General features: G+C 41.0%; 1 protein-coding gene across 1 annotated transcript; it reads right to left on the reverse strand.

Moving 5' to 3' along the window:
• Nucleotides 1-12234: 12234 nt before the first annotated feature.
• On the reverse strand, nt 12235-17909 carry SCGB1D4 (secretoglobin family 1D member 4). Its single transcript, XM_014844908.3, has 3 exons — nt 15401-17909; nt 13575-13762; nt 12235-12378 (listed from the first exon to the last, which is right to left on the reverse strand). The coding sequence occupies exons 1-3, from the start codon at nt 15453-15455 to the stop codon at nt 12340-12342; spliced, it is 282 nt and encodes a 93-aa protein (XP_014700394.1). The 5' UTR covers nt 15456-17909; the 3' UTR covers nt 12235-12339.
• Nucleotides 17910-23476: the final 5567 nt, after the last annotated feature.

The following is a 23476-nucleotide window of genomic DNA, read 5'->3' on the forward strand; positions in this document are numbered from 1 at the left end:
TTTTGAATTCAGCGATTGTGTTACCTCCAGCTTTTTTATCAGGATTATTTTGTCTGTTTGGGGTCTTTTGTTGTTTCATAGAAATTTTAAGATTCTCTTCTCTACTTCCATGAAGAACGTGATTGGGAATCTGACTGAGATTGTATTGAATCTATAGATTGCTTAGGGAATATGGACATTTTAACTATGTTTATTGTTCCATCCATGAGCATGAGATATCTTTCAATTTCTTTATGTCTTCTTCAATTTCTCTCAATAATATCTTATACTTTCAGTGTCTAGGTCTTTCACCACCCTGGTTAAGCTTGTTCCTAGATACTTTATTCTTTTTGTTGCAATTGAAAATGGGATTCTATTCTTGACTTCTCTTTCTACTAGTTCGTTATTAATGTACAGAAATGCAACAGATTTTGGTATGTTGATTTTTCACCCTGAAATTTACTGTATTGTTGATTATTTCTACTGGTTTTTTGGTGAATTTTTTAGGGTTTTCCAGATATAGAATCATGCCATCCACAAATAGTTGGATTTCCAGTTCTTCCTTTCCAATTTGGATACCTTTTATTTCTTTTTCTTGCCTAATTGCTCTGGCTAAATCATCCGATAATATTTTGAATAAGAGTGGGCATCCTAGTCTTATTCCAGTTCTCAGAGGAATGGGTTTCAGTTTTTCTATATTGAGTATGATGTTGGCTGTGAGTTTGTCATATATGGCCTTTATTATGTTGAGGTACTTTCTTTCTATTCCCATTTTATTCAAAGTTTGTACCATAAGTGGATGTTGAATCCCCTAGATACATTCTCTGCATCTATTGAGATGATCATGTGAATTCTATTCTTCATTTTTTTAACATGGTGTATCACATTGATTGATTTCTGGATATCAAACCATCCCTGCATCCCCTGAATAAATCCCACAGGATCATGGTGTATGATCCCTTTAATGTGTTGTTGTATTTGATTAGCTAATATTTTGTTGAGGGTCTTTGCATCTGTGTTCATCAGCTATATTGGACTGTAATGTTCTTTTTCTGTATTGTATTTGTCTGGTTTTGTATCAGGGGTTGTTAGCATCATAGAATGAGTTAGGAAACTAGCCTTCTTTTCCATTTTTAGGAGGAGTTTCAGAAGGATAAGTATTAAGTCTCTTTTCAATGTCTGGTAGACCTTGCCAGAGAAGCCCTCTGGTCCTGGCCTTTTTGCTTTGGGAGGTTTTTGATTTCTATTTCAATATCTTTGCTTCTGATAGGTCCGTTCAGATTCTCTCCTTCTTCTTGATTCAGTTTTGGGAGGTTTTATGATTCCAAGAATTTATCCACTTCTTCTATGTTATCCAGTTTGTTGGTGTGTAGCTCTTCATATTACTCTCTTATAATCCTTTATATTTCTGTAGTGTTCATTCTAATTTCTCCTCTTGCATTTCTGCTTTTACTAATTTGAGACTTCCCTCTTTTTTCCTGGTGAGTCTAGCTAAAGGATTGTCATATTTGTTTGTCTTTTCAAAGAACCAGCACCTAGTTTCATTGATCTTTTTTTATATTGTTCATTTAGTCTCTATTCCATTTATTTCTGCTCTGATTTTTAATATTTCCAGCCTTCTGCTGATTTGGGGCTTTGTATGTTCTTCTTTTTCCATTTCCTTTAGGTACACTGTTAGATTGTTTATTTCAGGTTTTTCTTCTTTTTTGAGGTAGGCCTGTGTTGCATTAAACTTCCCTCCTAGTATCATTTTTGCAGTATCCCATAAATTTTGGCATGGTTTATTTTCATTTTCATTTGTCTTCAGGTATTTTTTGATTTCCCCCTTGATTTCTTCATTGACCCTTAGCTGTTCAGTAGCATTTTGTTTAATCTCCATGTATCTGTGTCTTTTCCAGTTTTTTGCTTGTAGTTGATGTCTGGCTTCTTACCGTTGTGGTCAGAAAAGATGCTTGACATTATGTACATCTTCTTAAATTTATTGAGACTTGTCTTGTGGCCTAATAGGTGATCTATCCTGTTTCATGGGGATTCAAAAAGAACATGTGTATTCTGCAGTTTTGGATGGAATGTTCTCTATATATCTACTAAGTCCTTCTGGTCTAATGTGTCACTTAAGGACAATGTTTCCTTACTGATCTTCTGTTTGCTCTATTCATTGACATAAGTAGAATGTTAAAGTCCCCTACTATTATTCTGTCACTGTCAATTTCTCCTGTTATGTCTGTTGACAATTGCTTTATATATTTAGGTGTTCCTATGTTGAGTGCATAGATATTTACAAGTATCATGTCTTCCTGTTGGATTGTTCCCTTTATCACTATGTAGTGCCCTTCTTTGTTTCTTGTTTCAGTTTTTGTTTTAAAGTCCAATTTGTGTGATATAACTATTGCCTCCCAGCTTTTTTTTCTTTTTTTTTTTTTTTTGCCTTTCCAGTTACATGAAGTATCTTTTTCCAACTTTTCACTTTCAGTTTATGAGCGTCTTTAGGTCTGAAGTGTTTCTCTTATATGCAGAATACATATGGGTCTTGTTTTATCCATTCAGCCACCTTATGTCATTTGATTGGAGCATTTAGTGATTGACATTTAAAATAGCTACTGATAAGTATGTATTTAGTGAAATTTTGTTGCTTTTTTCTGGATGTTTTAGAGTTCTTCTCTGTTCCTTTCTTCTTGTCTTTATCTCTTACCTTGTGATTTGATGGTTTTCTTTAGTATTATGTTCAGGTTCCTTTCTCTTAATTTTTTGTTTATTTATTATAGGTTTCTGGTTTGTGACTATCATGAGGTTTATAAATAATAACCTTTGTATGTAGCAACCTATATTAAGTTGATGACCTCTTAAGTTTGACCTTTTACTATAAGGCCTACACTTTTACATTCCTCCCCCTCCATATTATGATTTTGATAATTATGCTTTACTTCTTGTGTGTGTGTGTGTGTGTGTGTGTACCCCTTAAACTCTTATCTTGGAAATAGTTACTTTTAGTAGTTTTCTCTTCTGATGCTCATATTAGCTTCCTAGGTGGTTGTTCTTTTACCTTGCTATCTCTACTGTATATTTGGCTTTACCAGTGGGTTTTTTTTCTCTTTGATAATTTTCTTATTCATGTTTGAGGCTGTAGGGTCATGCTTCCCCAGCACTACCCTACATGCCACATAACAACTATGTGTTCATCTGGCCCCCTTCTTGGCAGAACACCAACCATCTGCTACTATAACTGTTTCTCTCAAAGAACACCATGTCTTATGGGCACACAGAGCCCTTCCAGATTAGTTGCTGATCCTTGGATGCTGGACATTCAGGGACAGTCCCTCTTGTTAAGCATGTAGCCTTTTGTTTCCCCACCTGTATAAGCATCCCCTCTCTATTCACAGTAGCGAATGCAGGTGCTCAGCTCTGTTCAGTCAGCCACTACTGAGCATTCCCTGTAAGTAAGATCCAACAAAACTATAAGTCTCGTCTGCAATCTCCAAGTAATATCTTTGGTCTCTCCACAACATATAACACACTACTCACAGCTGGGCATGTGGCCAAACAGTGGTCTTTTCCTTTCCACTTAAATAAGTCCCTTTGACACTTCTTGTAAACCAGGTTTATAGGTGATAAACTCCTTTAGTTTTTGTTTCTCTGGAAAACCCTTTATCTCTCCTTCCATTCTGAATAATAACCTTGCCAGGCAGAGTATTTTTCCCTCTGGGCTTTTTTGCTTTCAGTACTTTGAAAGTACCTGCCACTCCCTTCTAGCCTGTAAGGTTTCTGATGAGAAGTAAGCTGACAGGCTTATGGGATTTCCTTTGTATGTAACTTGTTGCCTTTCTCTTGTAGATTTTAGGATCCTCTCTTTTTCTTTAATTGCTGACATTTTAATTACAGTGTGTCTTGATTCAGCCTCTTTGGCTTCATCTTGTTTGGTGCTCTCTGTGGTTCCCATACATGGATGTCTGTTTCCCTCCTCAGGTTAGGGAAGTTTTCAGCTATTATTTCTTTAAATAGGTTCTCTGCCTCTCTGTCTCTCTCTTCTCCCTCTGGCACACCTATAATACAGATGTCAGTAAGCTTGATATTGTTGCAAAGGTCCTTTAGACTTTCCTTCTTCTTTTTGACTCTTTTTGTTGTTGTTGTTTAGCTTGGGTGATATCCTCCACTCTTTCATCCAGAGTACTGATCTGTTCTTCTATGTCATCAACTCTGCTGTTGATTCCCTTTAGTTAATTTTTCATTTACATTATTGTATTCTACAGTTCTGATTGATTGTTTATTTTTCAGTTCTTTGTTGAAGTTCAACACTGTGTTCAACGATTCTTCTCCGAAGATCAGTGAGCATCCTTAAGACAATTAGTTTGTACTCTTTATCAGGTAGTTTATCTTTGTTTCATTTAGTTCTGTTTCTGAGGATTTGAAACATATTCCTTTGTCTGTGATTTTGCCTAATTCTCTGTGCCTATATCTATGTACTAGGTAAATCAGCAATGTTTCACAATCTCGGAAATGTAGCCTTATTTCAGAGATGCCTTAGGACCCAGCAATTTGATTCCCTCTTGTTACCTGTTCCAAATTCACCAGGAGCGCCTCCTGTATGGACCATGGGTGCCCTTCTGTTGTGGTGGGGTACTCTTGTGGCAGGTGCATGAGTTGGTTAGTCTGGGCTGCTTGTTGTAAAGCTCATCTGTGTGGGGCTGCTACAGTCATTTTAGTCCCTTTATCTCATGGGGCAAGCCCTGGCACAGATGGCTGCAAGATCAAACAGCACACTACTACTGCTGCTTTCCTGTTAAGTGAGTCAGGCTCCAGTGTGTCTTGTTGCTATGCTCAGGATCTCACAATGGCTGCAGGCCTCCTTTGTAGCCACTTGCAGCACAGTACTGTTGTCAGCTTTCTCAGGAGCACAGATGTGTGGGGCTGGGCCCAGGCATGGCAGCCCACAATCATTTCAGGTGATGGAGGACAGGGAACATCCCCTGTGTGGCTGTTTGAGATGGCCAGCAGCACAAGTCTGCTGCAGCTGACATACCCCAGCCCTCACAAACCTACACACACCCCCAATGCAAGCCTGACCTTCAATCACAGACACTCTCACCTCTGCTGTAGAGGTCCCACACATCATGCCTACAGGGCCCCACAGTTCCCATGGGTTTGGTGGTGAGTGAGGCCGTCCCCGGGGCAAGCTCAGTTAAATTGGTACTCAATTAAATTGTTGCTCTAGTGAGCTGGCAAAACTGTGCTAACAGGCTAGAGGAAGGAATCCAATAACATCTGACAGGGCAAATGTCAGCATGACTGAACTAGGTCACAATGAGGGTTGTCGTGGGGTATGGGGCATAGGTGCTGCTGACTCTTGACTTTCTGAGATTAATAATTGAGTCTCTTTTACCAATGGACTATGCACATTTCTTTCTGGTGGTTTTATGTTGGTTTCCAGAACAGGTGAATCTGTGCATAGACCCTTTAAGAGCAGGTTTTTCTTTCTCTGACTTTGGATAGTTTTTCTGGGGCTATTCCCTGTTGGCTCAAAATCAGCAAGGTAGGAATTATGAGTTCTCATCTCAGTTGTACTAAATTTAAATGCTAGGATATCTAGTGTGGGAAACATCCCCTGCTCAGACATCCCTGCTCCTCCAGGAAAGCATTGTACCTTTAAGATTTCTCTGGCTGTGAAGCACCACTGTGAGGATGCATTCTTTTCCTCAGCAGAGGTGTATTTCTGCCTCTTCCACCCCTGTCAGTGCTGTCCTTTGTTGTGTGGGATATTTGTGTCCAGTTTCAAGATCTGTCTGAGGAACTCATTCCACAGGTAGTTGTATATTTCATAGAAGGAGGGGAATTGGGTCCTCTTATGCCACCATCTTCCCAGAATCCTCTCTAAATCTGTCTTTAAATAGTTTTATGGAGATATAGTTTACATATCACTTCTTCGCAAACATATTGTACCTTCTTTTGACTTAGTTGTCTGCTCAATATCCAGCACCAATGGGTCTCTTATTTGTTTTCAAAATTGAATAAAAGATGAATGGCAAACAATTATATAAAACATACTTGATGCAGGACACTGGTGAATACCACTTTTAATCTTCACAAATACAACCCTGTTGGTAGGGTGATTATTAAACTTGTTGGTCAAACTAAGGTAATCTGGAGGGTGAAAGAGGTCATTAAATGAACAGAATGCTGGAACAACAACATAAACCAAGTTTCTCCTGAGCAAACCAAGATGTGTGATCTCCCTCCCCATGAGGTAGGCATACCATTTCTCCCCAGCTGCACACAGTGAGACACGGCAGGTCAAGACAAGAAAGCTAGTGGGAGGCAGAGTCTGGATGAGGATCCAGGTGTTTTGGCCTGACAAACAGTTCCAGACACTGTTGATCTCCTGAATTTGAGCCTTATGAATCTTCACTTTAAAGCTCAGATGGATCTTTGTGACCTTGACTCACACAGCTGAGGGTGTGGACCCCAGATAGATTTCTGTGCAAGCCCCAGTTCCTGCTTGAGGTCTTTCTTCCCCTTTCCCAATGTCCTGGCCTCAGTACCACTGAATTGAAACTCCTCATTCATTCCCAATGCCACATCAAAGACAGCCCATTTCTTAGCCCCTTTCCTGGCCACTGAATCTCCAAAGATCTCTTCCTTCCCATGTCCCCATGGCTTTCCATGTGAAGATCTCTCCTGACATCCCAGGACCTTATCCCATGGCACCCTCCTCCCTGTTTATGTTCCTTGAGGGCAAAGCCTATGCACCTCTGGTCTTTGTGTGATGACATGGACACAGTAGGTCCTTAATTAATTTTTGTGTACCTGCATTTCAGCACAGATTTTTAATTTTTACAAAGATTTCACTGATTATATGACATGTTTTGTTATTCTATCTATTTAGAAAGAGAAGCTCATTTCAATTTGAATCATTAATAAAGGCAAGGATCAAACCCATCACTAAAACCAGACATCAGCGTGTCATCATGGTTCTAACACCACCTTCTTTTTATTTCTGGATGAGGACTTTGGACTCACAATGGAGAGGGGTCAGGTGAGGAGAGGAGGATTTTGGAGCCAATGCCTTCAGGGTAGGGCCGCTTCAGTCTCCCTAATCCCCAGGAGTGACCAATACCTTCATCCAATGTGACCCAGATCCACCTAATGACTTCAGTCGGTGAACTGGAATTGGAAGCAGAGCCTGGATCAGGTGTCAGCCCTGGGTAATTTTCCTTGGCTCATTCACCAAAACGTTGAACGTTATGCAACTTGACATTTCTACAATATGTGTGGTTAAATATTTAATCCCATACACATATGACAGTTTGTATGGTTCATTAAATAATGACACCATTATCTTCTCCCTTTGTTAGTAATTTTCCCTCCGCTGCATGCCCACATTTTCTTGCTAACTCTTGGCGTCCACAATTGTGAACCCCTGGTCATTAGTGGCATTAAAAGGGAAGTGTGTGGAACCTGACATAAAGTATTTCCACTGCAAGAGCAGTGAATCTCTGCTGGGCCTGATGAACTCCCTCATCCCACCAACATCTGTGGACATTATCAATGTCTAGAGACGTTTGCGGTGTCTCCACATGGTGGGTGGTGTCCTATGGACATCAAGTGGGTAGAGACCAGGGATGCTGCCGAACAACCTGTGATGCTCAGAACATTCACTCACAAAAGTATTCTTTAGCATCTAATGTCTGTAAAGCCATGGTTGGTACACCATGTCATAGAGAAATATCTAACAGCATTTGCCCTTCTGGTGAAAGGATAGTAGTGCACGACAGCCTCACACAGTGGACAGTGACTAGAGCTGCAGTACAGACAGATACTGGCAGGATGTGGGCACCTGTATCCTCTAGTGTGTAGATCTCATCTTCATGACCAAGTCTCTCCCCAGATGCTCCCCATATTTTCTGTTCTGTCATGCTCATCCAATTTGTCCTTCAAGATCCATCAGTCATCACTTCCTCACAAAATCTTCCTTCTTGGAGAATTCACAGATCTTAAGAGTTTTGTTCATCCCTGAATTTCTGTGGGCCTTTAATATCTATGGGGGAATCTCATTCTCAGTGATATACCTCATCTCTTTCATCAATTCTCTGTCTCATGTCATGTCACTTAACATGATAATTAATTAATTCCTTATAGAAATTCATTAATTCTTTCACCAAAATATATCAAGTTTCTCCTAAGTTTGGTGCTGTGTAGATTCCAAGTTGACCTCAGACCATTTGCAGCAAATAACATATTTTTTGTAAAGTTTTCCTCCTGCTCATTTCCCCCCTTTTTTTTTTTTTTTTAAAGATTTTATTTTTTCCTTTTTCTCCCCAAAGCCCCCCGGTACATAGTTGTGTATTCTTCGTTGTGGATTCTTCTAGTTGTGGCATGTGGGATGCTGCCTCAGCGTGGTCTGATGAGCAGTGCCATGTCCGCGCCCAGGATTCGAACTAACGAAACACTGGGCCGCCTGCTGCAGAGTGCGCGAACTTAACCACTAGGCCACGGGGCCAGCCCCTCATTTCCCCCCTTTTTTACTATCCTGTCCTTCCTTTTCATTTCTGTCTTATGACTATGTATATTTTCCAAAATTTTCATTTTAAAATAGTAATATAGGGGCTGGCCCCGTGGCCAAGTGGTTAAGTTCACGCGCTCCATTGCAGGAGGCTGAGTGTTTCGTTGGTTCGAATCCTGGGCGCAGACATGGCACTGCTCATCAAACCACGCTGAGGCAGCATCCCACATGCCACAACTAGAGGGACCCACAACGAAGAATATACGACTATGTACTGGGGGTTTTGGGGATAAAAAGGAAAAAAATTTTTAAAATCTTTAAAGAAATAGTAATATAGTAATAAAATAAAATAATGATATAGGAGCATTGTTGAAGTGGAAAATATTGAAAAATAGCTCCTATGAGAAGCACTAGACCCCTGTCTATTCCTATCCACACTACCTTGTAACATACTTGTTACAACTTCTTCACTATGTCGCCTGGTATTGACGTGTTTTAAATATTGTTTTTTACAGTTCTTTCCTGATTACTGTATACAAACCTATGTTATATCCTGTGTTTACTGGATACCATGCCTTATCTTTCTTCATCTACTCCTTCTTTCTGGTAGATCATATCCTCTGATTCCTTTGGAGAAAAAACTCATTGAAGATAGAACTTTTGAAGATTTGCTCATCTGAAATATTTTTATTTGTCTTCATGCTTAAATGATAGTTGACTGCACAAAGGATTATACTCATATACAATTATTGATTGGAGCCTCTGAATTTTTAGTATCACTCCTGTGTCTTCCAGTCCTTTCTGGTGTCAAGGGGACCTCCGTGGTTATGCTAGGAGTTCTCTGACTCTCGTGGAGTGTCTAGTCCTCCTCCCTATTCACCAGGTCACTCCCCTTGTAGGAGATGGAGGTGATAAAATGGGATCTATATTGGTTCTATCTTCAGAGACACCAATGTATTTCTCCTGGACTGGGGTCTGGGCATCACTTGCTTTTGAAATCTTCCCAGTTAATTCTAGCACAGAGCCAGAGTTGAACATCACTAATAATTAGTGATGTTGAACATCATTTCATGTGTCTGTTGCCTGTCTGTATATCTCCTTTGGAAAAATATCTGTTCGTACCCTCTGCTCATTTTTTGATCTGGTTGTTTGTTTTTTTGTTGTTGAGTTTTATGAGCTCTTTATATATTTTGGAAATCAACAACTTGTCAGATAAATGATTTGCAAAAGTTTTCACTCAGTTAGTGGGTCGTCTTTTCATTTTGTTCATGGTTTCCTTTCCTTTGCAGAAGCTTTTTAGTCTCATGTAATCCCAGGTGTTAACTTTTTCTTTTGTTCCTCTTGCCCGAGTAGACATGGTATTTGAAAAGATGTTGCTAAGACCAATGTCAAAGGGTATACTGCCTTTATTTTCTTCCAGGAGTTTTATGGTTTCTCGGTTCTTACATTCAAATCTTTAATCCATTTTGAGTTAATTTTTGTGTATGGTGCAATATACTGGTCTGCTTTCATTCCTTTGCACGTGGCTGTCCAGTTTTCCTAACACCATTTGTTGAAGAGACTTTCCTTGCTCTACTGTATTTTCTTAGCTCCTTTGTCAAAATAAAACCACACATCTATGGACAGTTAATCTTTGACAAAGGAGCCAAGAAAAAAGGTTTGTTTTAGAATGTGAGAGTCAAAAAGGGCTTCACAGAGGAGAAGATAAAAAATGACCACTACACATAGTATGTCAGCTGTCCCGTGCAGGAGCAGATAGAGGCAAAAGGGGACACCACAGCCCTGGTGCAAGGGTGTGACTCATCATGATGCATAGGTGAATGGCAAACAGACCTCGAAGACTGAGCATAGGATCCTTTATGAACAGGTAGATGAGGTCAGAGGGGTGCCCAGTAATGAGGCCTTGGAAGTCCTTTCGTGAAATACCAACAGTTGGACTTGACCCTCAGTGGTGAATCCAATCTGGGTGTCTTGGGGTGTTGCACAAGCTCCATGAATCTTCTCATCCACCAAACGTAGTACGTAGACCAAATACATAAGGTGTTTCACAGAATAAGGACTAATTTCACTGTATGCACTTCTTGATGTGATTAAAAATACACATTTATTGTAAAAGCGTTGCTGATCATTGATAACAGTAGATAACTGTTATCCTTCATTTCTCAATCAAGAGATTGTGTAAAAATACCTGCTATGAATAATTTGAGAAATTAATAATGTTCTCTTACTTCAAGCATTTGCAAACACCTGTCCACTAGTATTTCATGGTTATTGAAATGAGACAAGGATCACATTTCAATTTGAGGAGGATTTTTTTGGTCTCAATGAGGATGATGTATTACAGGAAGGTATCTCAGAGCCCAGGACACTATTTACGAGACTCTTGATAAGGCCAGGAAGGATGAGGACTGGACTGTGATGATGGATTGGGGATGGAAAAGAGGGGACGTTCAGAAGTGACATGCTGTACCGGTGGAGGAGGCAGAATTTAGTGGGCTCTTAGATGTCAGGAGAGAGATGAACTATAGTAAGCTCATAAAACCCTGCCAAATATTCACATCCTAATCCCTGGAACTCATAATGTTATTCTTCTTTGGCAAGAAAGGACTTTGCAGAAGTGATAAAGTTACAGATTGTGAGATGGGAAGACTAACTTGAAATTTCTGGTGTCCTCTAAATGTAATCCTGTATATTTTACATGAACGAGGCAGAAGAAGACTTTGCACACTCAGAAAAGGAGAAGGCAATGTGACCTCATGGGGCAGAGATTGGAGTGATGTGGACACAAGATGAGATACACTATCAGCCATCAAAACTGGAAGCACCTAGGAGGTTTTCACCTCGACTTTCCACAGGGAGCATGGCCCTCCTGACACAATGATTTTAGCAGAGTGGCACAGATTTTAGACTTCTGTCCTCCAAACTTTGAGAAAACACACTGATTTAAGCCACCAAGTGGGAGTAGATTACAACAACCACTGGAAACTAACCCAGATCCTATGATGTATCCAAATTTTCTGAGTCAGTTGCCTCATTGGGAGGTGGGTCCATTAGCCTGGATGGGGAGGGGAGGCACATTCAAGAGGACTATGTTGTGGGCAGGAAGTGTGTTCAATTTTATACGTTTCTTCAGAAATAATTCTGGAGTGCTTGAATGGAGTTGTCTATATGACATCTGGATGCTTGTTTCTGGAGCTCTTCGGAGAATTTGAGGGAGTAAGAGTTAGCCTTAGGTGTTGGTAAGTGGTGTAGTCATCGATGAGCCTTGTGAGTATGCAGAGTAAAAAACAGTTAACCAAAGGTTAAACTCTAGAGATTCACTAAAATTGAGAGGTGGATGAAAACAAATTATACTGGACAGTTCATAGGATTAAAACCACAGTGAAGGGGTGAAAACCAAGTAGATTGATTGTGGTTATGATGAGGACAAAATATTAGTGATGCTTCTGATTGGGAAAGACCTGTCTGGCCAAACAGGCTACAAGCATCACTCAGTAAAGACCAGTAGCAGGAATGTTTTAGTTACTTTTTACCCTCACCATCCTTTTTACCCATGGCAACGTAAATGGGAAATCTGTAAAGTAGTGCAGGATGATTTGTGACAAAGCTTTCCTCTTCTGATCCCAGTACCTCAGGCTGCCATGGTTAACTGGACGTTGAGTCTCTGAAATGTACTAGTGACAACACCCAATGGCCACTTCATGTTGATAACCACCCCAACTTGAGGTCAGAGACTATTAAATAATGACAAGACAAGTAGAGAAGTGCAGGGAAAGTAATTTATTGAAGAAAGATGTTGAAACCTTTACATTTTCCAGGAAAGAGCAGGTGACGGTTGAAAGACAGAGGTACTATGGCAGAAGTTTTCATAAATCCTGGGAAGTACACTTTAGCAGTACATTACTCTGAAACAGAAAAAGAAGAAAGAAATGAGATATCTATTCATGCTGCTCCTGGAGATGACATATTAACACACTCTGTTCTTCACACCAAGATGCCAATGAAATTTCAGCCAACAGAAGGCAAATGGAAGATACGAGGCATAGTCCCAGTATGCTGGTAAACTAAATAGACCTCGTACAGTTACCACTGGCCACGCAAGTCAGAAAAGATACATTTCCCTAGTCCAACAGATAAGCCCTGAGGTCACCCAAGCTTAGGACCCTTCTTTGGAAGGACGGGGTGAAGAGTTGGACAGAGCAACCCAGTATTTCTTTTCTCTGATGTCCTGGGACAGAGAACTCTAATATTTCACTCCAAAAGGGACACAGGGTTGAGAGAAGGAGACTGGGATGGGAGAGGACGTAGGAAGTACTACTTTCAGGAGATTCCCATTCTCGGGGTGTAGAAATTCAACCTGATGGCACATGGACTTCTCAGCATTGAGAATCCAGCTTCTATGAGCATTTGCAACTGAACCTCATGACATAAATCCAGCATAGATGGGTTGAGAGATGCCTTTAAATATCTGCCTTCTTGATAAAGACATAATTTAAGTGCTTCACCTTCACAAATTGCTACGGGAAAGATAACAAGTGGGGTCTCTGCCCATTGGCCATTATAAGGAGGATTAATGAGTGAGGAGCAGAAAAGTGGAGGGGGTTCAAGGAGTGGGCCCTGGCTCTGTAGAAAGTTTCAAGGGCCGAACTAGCACCCCCTCCAAACTGACAGAGGGCCTTGGAATATTTTTCTCCCTCATTCAACACTCAACGCTTCCCATGAGATTCCACAGGGACTGTGTCCATTGGCTGAGGGGAAATTGCCCTCAGGAAAGCTCCCAGGCATGAAGACAGCAGTGCTTTGGCCCTTCAACATCACTGCGTAGGGCTCTTGGTATCCTCCTTCTCAGGACAATACAGGGAACCTGGTGCCTAGAGAGGTGACCTGAGAAGGAGGAACGCGTCCAGACCCTGCTGCAGCCTTGGCATAGCTCAGCAGGTGTAATGTTATCATCTACCCTGTGGCCACTTGGTCACCCTATCAGATGTGAAATGAGAGGCAGGTGCCTCTACAATCTATGACCCCAAGGAGCAGCACCCTGACCTCCTTCCTGGCTGTTCACCTGAGTGGAAGTTTCTATGCACAAAGAAGAAAGAGTTACCAATGCATTTGCGATTCGAAATCTGTCCACAATGGAGATCTCATCTGTACATTGCTTCACTTGCATCATGGCCCAAACAGCTTCTGCAGGTGCTTTATATTTCGAAAGGGTTATCTTATAGAACTCGTCAGGAGTGAAATACATTGCTGTATGATCAACAGCAAGGGATGGGCAGACAGTTGCCTTGACTGGAGAAGAAGAAAAAGAAATACAGTTCATGTGAGGAAGAGGTTCTTTCCTATGGCTCCTTTCTTAGAACTAGATAGGAAACCCAGGGATTTCATATTCCCATCTCATTGTGCTGATGATAATGTGGGGCCCTCAAGGTCACACTGCATGCAGCAGTGCTAGGACTGGGCACCAGGTGTCATGATGCCTAATTCTTTTTTTCTTTTCAGGCACAGCCCTACTTTCCTAAACTACTCTGGTTTCCTGAAATTCACTATCCCTAGATTTTAAAAATACTAAGTTTTATCTGTTAATAGAGTGACAATTGGGAAAGAGGAGAGTTTTGATAATAAAATTTCAAATAAATACTAGATTCAGAATCTTACCAGAGGTCACAGATGGGAAAGTAAAACTGTAGAAGTTTAAATAAACTATTTGTATGTTGGAAGATGCACTGAAATCAAATTGAGACTAGGATTCTTGGATGCAGACGTAGCTCAAATGCTAAAAAACAGTGAATATAATCAATTTAAACACATTTGAAGCTTCTACACAAAGTTATGATTGGCTCTTTTATTCTGCAGTGACGTACAGAATTTCCTAGAAAGGATGAGAGCTGGAGAGAAGGCTCATTCCTGACCCCACTGGAATTGTGCTCAGACTGGAAGTAACCACTTTTCCTCATCTGGATTCTCCATTCCCCTAAGTCTTTGCAACCAGCCTGCCACCTGGGACATGCCCTACCTGGCTCTGATAGGAGCCCTGGTCAGACATCAAACTATGCAGAGTATTTGGAGAGGGTAAATCAGAGCGAAGAAAGGAAAAGAAGTGGATGTTTAGAAAGTCAAATGAAAAAGAAAGACTCCACAAGAATGAGTCAGTATCGGGGGTGTGAAGACATGCAAAGGTATTGTTGAAGGAATGGCTAGAATTGATCTAGAAAAATAGAAATTGTAGCCCTAATGACAGTACTAGTTCTCTTCCAATTCCTGGTGGCAATCCTAGAAAACTAGTAACTTTTGTAGAGATGTTGACTGCTGCTTATTCACAAAGCCCATTTTAAGATTTACTATCCAGAGATTCAGAGAACATTGGCTCTTCTTGAACTAAGAACTCTCAAAAAACTCTTCCATCTGTAACATTTTGTGAATCTGAATCCATGATTTAAAAAGCTGTGGACTCAACTGGTACCTGAAAATTTCTGGAAGGAGGACATCTGATAACTACATGATGTGTGCTCGATACCAAGAGCTGGAATCCTGACACACGTCATCCCACTCCATTGTCATAGCTACTCTTGGTGGTAACTGTGAAACCCAGTGACACGAGGGGACTTGGAGAGATTAAACATTTTGTTCAATGTCCAAGTGCTGGTAAGTGGCAGAGCCACAATTCACATCCAAATCTTATTAGGCCAGCTGCTTCTCAAACACAGATCACTGACAAGGAGTGGAAAACTCTTAAAATCTGCCTGCAATCATTTTTTTAAGTTCCAGAGTGTTGGAAATTAACAAAATGAGCCCTGGGCTTTTGGGGAGCTACTTCAGTAGTAGAGGAAACGTTTGGATTTTGATCTGATCATCTCAATTAATTTCACCTAGTTCAGACAAAGGTTACTTACCAAGGCTGGTGCTGGACTGATTAGAAATGATACTCACCATCATAGCAGCACAGGGCCAGAGTGACCAGCAGGACAGACACGGACAGCCTCATGGTGGTTTATTTGCTTTGAGCTTTCAGCTTTAGCAAACGTTGAGCAATTAGGAGCCGTACTTAGGGGCCTGGGGAGTCCAGGGCTATTTGTACCTTGGGAACCTCACTGGTCCTGCCCATATGCCACGTAGCAGGTCACAAGGTCTGGCTTCCAGCCTTCCCTTCCTGACTGATTGCTGTTGCCATCCATCTGTTTCACAGCTCCCACACTTCCTTCCTTTCCAAGTAGGACAGATTCCAGGAGAGCAACTCAAAGGGATTCTACTCTGTTCCACAGGAAGACATTCAGGCACCTCTGTAAATGTGTCCTGCTTCCTTAGAGTCTTTGATCCTTGTATGTTTGTTCTTTGTGACAGTGCAGAGGCACAGGTGTGTTCTGATATCAGGAGGGCAGATCAGGGGACTGGGAAGCTTGGGGGCTGCAATTGGGTTACAGAGACAGGTTGTAGCAAGACCCAGCTTTGACCCCTCCTCTGGGTGATGATGGCCAATCATGCCTGGTTCAGGTGCACACTGGTCAAATCTGAACAAGAATTATCCTCTCTCTCAGTTCCCCTTCCATCACCTTCATCTTCACACAGAGGTCCCATAAAACACTATTGAACACATTCCACCCTGGAAGAGTTTCTTGGTGGAAAGACTCCTTCATCTCTTCTCTCCCTGGCTCATTCCCAGGCCAGAGTCTTTTCTTCTGGTGGAGATGACAACAATGTAGAGGTTCATATTTTTGGCCCACGAAGAGCAAGGTTACCATGAGGACTAGCCACTCACCTGTCATGTTATATTGACATGATGATTAAACGAACTCAATGCTCTTTTTTTCCCAAGAAATCCTGGGGTGTTGGGAGCCAGAGGAGCATCACACATATTAAGAGTTTTTCTGCCCTTGAGATCCAAGCAGGGAAGATGATGGAATAAAGAGACAGGTGAACAGGGTGGGTGCACACTTTCCCTTCCTCCATGAACTCAAGTCTTCTATTCAAACCTGGTTTTGTTACCTGGGTCAATTTCATTTTTAAGGGAGGTAAAGACAATCCCCAGCTAAGCAGTATGTGCACCACCTGCCATTCCACTCTTGTGCTATCCTGTTCTGTGTGAATAGGAAGCACTTTCTTTTATCAGAAATTGCCTGCTTAAATGAAAGTATTTTTGCAAACACTCACACTCGTGGCCCGAGGTTTGCAGTCTCCATTGTACAATCAAATCACTTGGGAACTTTTAAAAAATACAGACTCCCTGAGTCCCTTCTCTGGAGATTTTGATTCAGTAGGTCTTAGATGATGCCCAGACACCTGTGCCAGTTAAACTCCACTGGTGATTCTGCAGGGCAGCTGGACTGGAAACCACTGAGAAAGACCTTTATTAACAAGGGGCATGTTTATGACCTGTGTTATCAGTGTGCACACTACAGGGTTTGGATAAGTCCCAGCAGAGGGCCACAGCAGTACCCACATGATTAACAAACGACGGTCCATTTAGGCAGCCTGCCTCTACCAGGAGGAGTAGGAGGCATGGTGGTAAGGACCATGGGAACCTGGGTTCAGATTGTTCACTGCCTCACACCTTAGGAGTATTACTCAGTTTATATAAAAGAACCAAGTTTTCTCATCTGAAAAAGGTGGCTAATAAAAGTGCTCCATGACAGGTTTTGTGGAATGAATAAATGTGTGTGTGTGTGTGTAAATTTACCAGCTGGCACATACTAACATCTCAAAAAATGTTGACTACTATTATCCTGTTCTCTTTGTCAAACATTGTGGGTTGTCACCACTTCCTAGTTTAGAGCACTGATGAAAACCACATAATCACCACTTTCCAGAACTATAAAGACACTTAGATACACCTCCTTTCTCTGAAATATAAGGAGGAGGAAACCAGGCTCATGGTGTGAGTCTACAGACCCATAGATGTGAATTAAGTTGTTAAACCTCTGTGGCAGCCTACTAAGCTGTCAGAATGTGTCCATGATCTGCTGAGTAGAGCTTGTGCTGGCAGAGATTCAGATTCACAGTATATTCCATCGGGGAGGGAGATATTTTTTATTCCAAATGCTCTTCTCAACTGCTCAGGCTTTTTTTATTCTTTATAGTTCATGCCTTTTCAGGTCTGCCCTCCTCCCTGTCTAACGGACTTGCTATTCCAAGTCTATCTTCTAATCCTTGAGGGATTGGTCTTGACCACAATGACTTGGTCAATGTCCTTTTTGTAGGCTCTGCTGGTACAACACATATCTTTTGACACAATTACAAAGTTGCAGACTTACAAACGTATAGTCAGTTAATTGATGAAAGCCCCCCTGTGTCTCAGCCCCATAATTTCAGGACAATATCTGGTTTCCTCATTATTGCTTAGTACAGTGTCTGGCACAGAGAAGAGGAGCAGCAAGCATTCCTTGCTAGAAACATACTGCTGTCGTCTTCCACATAGGTCCCTGTGTTGCAAAACCATCTGTAGCTAATAACAATAGAGGTAATAAAGAGATTAGCAAAATTTTTCCTTGCTAACTGTGGCCAAACACTCTGAAACACAATTTATTATATTTCCTTAAAAATTAAAAATACTGTTAAATGACAAGACATTTATATCATGTAAAATGAGAGAGTGAGAACTGAAGAGAGAGATGAGCTATATGACTGAGAATGAGATTCTACCATAGAAATTAGATGCCTATCGAAACTGGATGCCTATAGAAATTCAAGGGTGAACAAAGCCCTCATGAGCCTGCATTCCCCAGAGAGGAGGACTTTGTGAAGTGGTGATGATTGACTTGGTTCTTGAAGGACAAATTGGATGAGGATGACAGAACAGAGAAAATATGGGGAGCATCTGGGCAGAGGTATGGTCATGAAGCTGAGCTCCACACACAAGAGGACACTGATGCCCACAGTCTTGCCAGAGTCTGTCTGCACAGGGGCTTCACTCACTGTCCATTGACTGTGAGGTAACCTAACAATACTGACCTTCCATCACAAGAGCAGATGCTTTTGGATATTTCTCTATAGCATCATTTCCCAATCACGGCTTTACTGACATTAAAGGCTAAAGAATTCTTTTGTGAGTCAATTTCCTGAGCATCACATGTTGCTTAGCAGCATCCTTGGTCTCTACGCACAAATGCCAGTAGCAAACCACCCACCCTGTGGGAACACCACAAACATCTCTGGAAACTGACAATGTCCACAGGGGTGGGTGAAAGGAGGGAATAAATCAGCCCCAGAAGAGAATCACAGTGCTGGCAGTGGAAATGCTTTATATCAGATCCTCCACACCACTTGCAATACCACTAAGGACCAGAGGTTCACAATTGTGGCTGCCTATACTTGCCAAGAAAATATGGGTATGCAGTGGAGAGAAAATTACTAACAAATAGAGAAGATATTGATGTAGTGAAACATATGAGTTGTCACATGTGTATGGGATTAAATATTTTAAGACACATTCTATAGAAATGTTAAGTTGTGTCAAGTTCAGTGTTTTGGTGAATGAGCCAAGGAGAATTACCCAAGGCTGACACTTGATCCTTCCCCAGCTTCTAAATCCGGCTCACTGACCAAGTCAATAGATGGATCCAGTTTCGATTGGATCAAGCTAATGGCTAGTTACTTCCAGGGAAAAAGGAGACTGAGGAGGCCCAGCCCCTGAGGGTATGGGCTCCCACTTCCTCCTCTCCTCACCTGTGCCCTCTCTATTGTGACTTCAAAGTCCTCATCCAGGAACAGAAAGAACATGGTGTAGCACCAGGATGTCATGCTGATATCTGGTTTTAGTGTTGGGTTTGATCTCTTACTTTACTAAAGATTCCAATTTAAATGAGCTTCTCTCTCTAAATAGATGGAATAATAAAATGTAATATAACATCTGTCCTGAAGGCAATCAGACAACAATTAAGTAGCTACACATCGGCTACTGTCACTCAAAGTGATACCGACCCTGATATCAGTTTCTCTATATTAAACCCAGCATATATGAAGTTAAAACCAAAACACTCTTTTTCTGCTTACTCCCTGGCTTCCAGGCTCCAGAATCCACTAACCACTATGGAGACAGACACCACCAAGGACAAGCGCCTGGGTTCATTATCTCTTCCCCACACAGGCTGGTGGGAAAGTTGCTGACCAGCAAGGTCATGGGCTCCCTCCTCTCTGCAAGTAGTCTCAAGGCCAAAGACAGGGCACAGGAAGTGGGCTGTCTTTGCTGTGGCATTGGAAATGAATAAGGAGTTTCAGTTCAGTGGGACTGAGGTGAAGACAGTGGGAGAGGGGAGTTCACAGAGAGCAAAGGCCTCAAGCAGAAACTTTGGGCCCTGCACAGAAATCCACCTGGAATTCATCTAGGGCAGTTGTGAGAGTCAAGGTCACAAGGTCAAGGTCACATCTGAAACATAAAGTGAAGGTCCATAATGCTCAGATCAAAATATCAATAATTTTGGCAGATGTCTCTCAAATCAGAACTCCTACCTCCTTCTCCAGGCTCAGCCATCTGCTGTCTGCCCTTGATAAAGTTACTTGACCTCTTATCTCATTTTGTGCAGCTGAGGAGAAATGATATGCTCATCTCATAGAGAGAGTGATCACAGATCTTGGTTCGCTCAGGAGATTCCTAGCTTATGTGGTTGTCCCAGCATCTCACCCGTTTAGTGACCTCTTTCACCCTCCAAAGTACCCCAGTTTCACCGTTAAGTTTCAACATCACCCTGCTCATTGGATTGTAGATGTGAAGATGAAAAGAGGTTCTCACCAGTGCCCTGCATCAAGCAAGTGCTATGTAATTGCTTGCCATTAATGTTTTATTGAATTTTGAAAACAGGTAAACATGAGTTGGTGCTGAGTATTGAGAAGATGACTAGGCCAATAGAATGAAGACTATGTTTGAGAAGAAGTGATACGTAAATTATATCTCAATAAAACTCTTTTAAGAAGGAGTCAGGAAAATATCAAGTAAGCCTGAATCAAAAACAGTGGTTTATTTTCAACTTAGGACTTCAATCTCAGATCAGAACATGATTGTCCCTAGATCTCGTAGAGAATGTAAAGTAGAAGCAGAGACTTCACTGGTCTATAATGGTCCTAGTGGTCCTTCAAGGTTTATCATAACTCCTTTCTCATTTTTATAAAGCTAATCTCTGGCATTTGACATGTAGACAGCACCTGTTCTGTGCCCAGCCCTGTTCTGAGGACATACACATTGCAGCTCATTCAGGCCTCATGATGATCCTAGGACTGTTCCCACTGTAGAAAGAGACACGACTGTGAAATTTCCACACCAAGCTGGGAGCAAGGCAAACGAGGCACAAGGTCCACTAATGGCCTGGATACTGTGAACAATGAACATCTCACTGACAACCACAGGTCCCCTGCTGTTTTTCGATGGAATGCTCTCTATATGTCTGTTAAGTCCACCTGATCAAGTGTTTCATTTAAATCCACCATTTCCTTGTTGATTTTCTGTCTGGATGATCTATCCATTGATGTAAATGGAGTGTTGAGGTTCCCTACTATTATAGTTTTGCAATTAATTTTTCCCATTAGGTCTGTTAATAGTTGTGTTATTTATTTTGGTGCTCCAGTGTTAGGTGCATATATATTCATAAGTGTTATGTCCTCTTGGTAAAATGTCCCTTTTGCTGTTATATACTGCCCCTCTCTGTCTTTCATTGTCTTTTTTACCTTGTAGTCTGCTTTGTCTGGTATAAGTATGGCAACACCTGCTTTCTTTTGCCTTCCATTTGCTTCAATTAACCTCCCCCATCCCTTCACTCCAAGACTGTTTGTCTTTAGCGTTGAGATGTGTTTCCCGGAGGCAGCATATTCTTGGGTCTTTCTAATCCATCCAGCAACTCTGTGTCTTCTGATTGGAAAGCTCAATCCATTTACATTTAGAGTGATTATTGATATATGAGGACTTAATACTGCCTTTTTCTCTCGTTTTCTGGTTGTTCTATATTTCCACTGTTTCTCTTCCTTAGTATTTCTGACTGCCGTTTCATTTTGATAGTTTCCTGTGGAAGCTTACTCAGTTTTCTCTTTTTTCATGAATTGTGGCTCTGCTCTGATTTTTTGTTTAGTGGTTACCATGAGGTTTGCATAAATGCTCTCATAGATGAGATAGTCCATTTTCTGACAGCCTCTTATCTCCATTAGCCTAAGCAGGTTCCAACCCTCTTCTTTTCCCCTTCTGAGCTATTGTGGTCACAAACTATTGTGTTCTGTGTTGTGAGTTTGTGACTAAGTTGAAGTGTTTATAGTTACTTTTGATGCTTCCCTTCCCTTTATCTTTTAAGTTATAACTAAGCATTTGCTACTCTGCTCTGATGGTTACAGTTTTCTTATTTTGTCTATTTATCTCCTTGTTTAAATCTTTGTACCTACTACCATATGCAAAAATGAACACAAAATGGGTTAAAGACTTGAATTTAAGACCTGAAACCATAAAACTCCTAGAAGAAAATATTTGCAGTACATTGTTAGACATTCTGCTTAGCAGCATTTTTTGAATACTATGCCTATGTAGGCAAGAGAAAGAAAAGAAAAAAAGTAACAAAAGGGACTACAGCAGACTAAAAAAACTTCTCCACAGGAAAGGAAACCGTCAAGAAAATGAAAAGACAACCTACCAACCAGGAGCAAATATTTGCAAATCATTTACCCAACTAGGGGTTAAGTTCCAAAATATATAAAGAACTCATGCAATTTAACAACAAAACATCCTGATCAAAAAAATGGGCAGAAGATATTAACAGACATTTCCCCAAGGACTATTTATAGATGGCCAACAGACACATGAAAAGATGTTCAACATCACTAATTATTGAGGTAACGCAAATCAAAATTATAATTATATATCAACTTATACCTGTCAGGATGGCTACAATTATCAACACAAAAAATGACAAATGTTGGACAGGATGTGGAGAGAAGGGAAGCCTCATACACTGCTGGTGGGAATGTAAAATGGTGCAGCCACTATGGAAAACAGTGTGGAGATTTCACAAAAAATTAAAAATAGATATACTATACAATCCAGCTACCCCAAAGATCTTGAAATCAATAATCCAAAGAGATTTATGAACCCCTATGTTCACTGCAGCATTATTCACAATAGTGTAGACCTGTAAGCAATCCAAGTGCCCTGTTACAGACGATTGGATAAAGAAGATGTGGTATATATATATAGACAATGGAACACTACTCAGCCATGAAAAAAGACAAAATCATCCCATTTGCCACACCATGGAAGGACCTCGAGGGTATGATGTTAAGCAAAATAAGCCAGATAGAGAAAGACCAATACTGCATGATGTCACTCATATGTGGAAGATAAACACATGGAGAAAGAGAACCGATTAGTGGTTACCAGAGGGGAAGGGGGCTGAAGGGTGGGAGAATGGGGAAAGGGGGCACATGTACGGTGATTGATAAAAATTAGAATAGTGGTGGTGAGCTTGATGCAAGCTATACAGGAGGCAATAAATAATAATGTACACTCAAAATTAAACAATTTTTAAACCTTTATGATTTCAATAAAATATTGGGAAAAAAAGATGTCCCCAAGATCAGAGCCTTTCCTAACGTTTCTGTCCTGAGTAAATACCTCTCCACCAGACTTCTAGACTTTGGCAAGATCATAAGGAAGAAGGGGCTCACCTCCAAAGAACATGCCTGAGGTTAATGTCCCAACAGCCCTGTAGGTCAGGGGCAGAACCAGTTTTACAGAATGAATGAAAAGAAAAATGTGGCATCTCTTACTCCAAAAAGTGTGGGACTGATACGAGTAACTTACATTTAAAAAATTTAGATCATGTCAATTTCAAAATAACTCTTTTGAAGGCTTCTGTGCCAATGCCTGTGTCACTGAGAAAAAATGACTCTCACTGAATGTATCTATTTTATTAAGTATGGGAAGGCCTCAAATGACCAAAACATTAGTGTGAGTATATCTCAGGGCTTCTATGAGCCTGAGGACAGGCCAAATATAATTCCTTCTTACCACCTACAATAAATATCCCTGAAGACACTAGACCA

The sequence above is a fragment of the Equus asinus genome, chromosome 17 (assembly GCF_041296235.1).
Source record: "Equus asinus isolate D_3611 breed Donkey chromosome 17, EquAss-T2T_v2, whole genome shotgun sequence".
Classification (NCBI taxonomy): Eukaryota; Metazoa; Chordata; class Mammalia; order Perissodactyla; family Equidae; genus Equus; species Equus asinus.

Coding starts and splice junctions, on each gene's coding strand:
- SCGB1D4 (XM_014844908.3), bottom strand. CDS start 15,455: ATGAGGCTGTCCGTGTCTGTCCTGCTGGTCACTCTGGCCCTGTGCTGC. Junction 13,763..15,400: donor GGCCCTGTGCTGCTATGATG/GTGAGTATCATT, acceptor CTTCTTCTCCAG/TCAAGGCAACTGTCTGCCCA. Junction 12,379..13,574: donor TTCGAATCGCAAATGCATTG/GTAACTCTTTCT, acceptor TTTCTGTTTCAG/AGTAATGTACTGCTAAAGTG.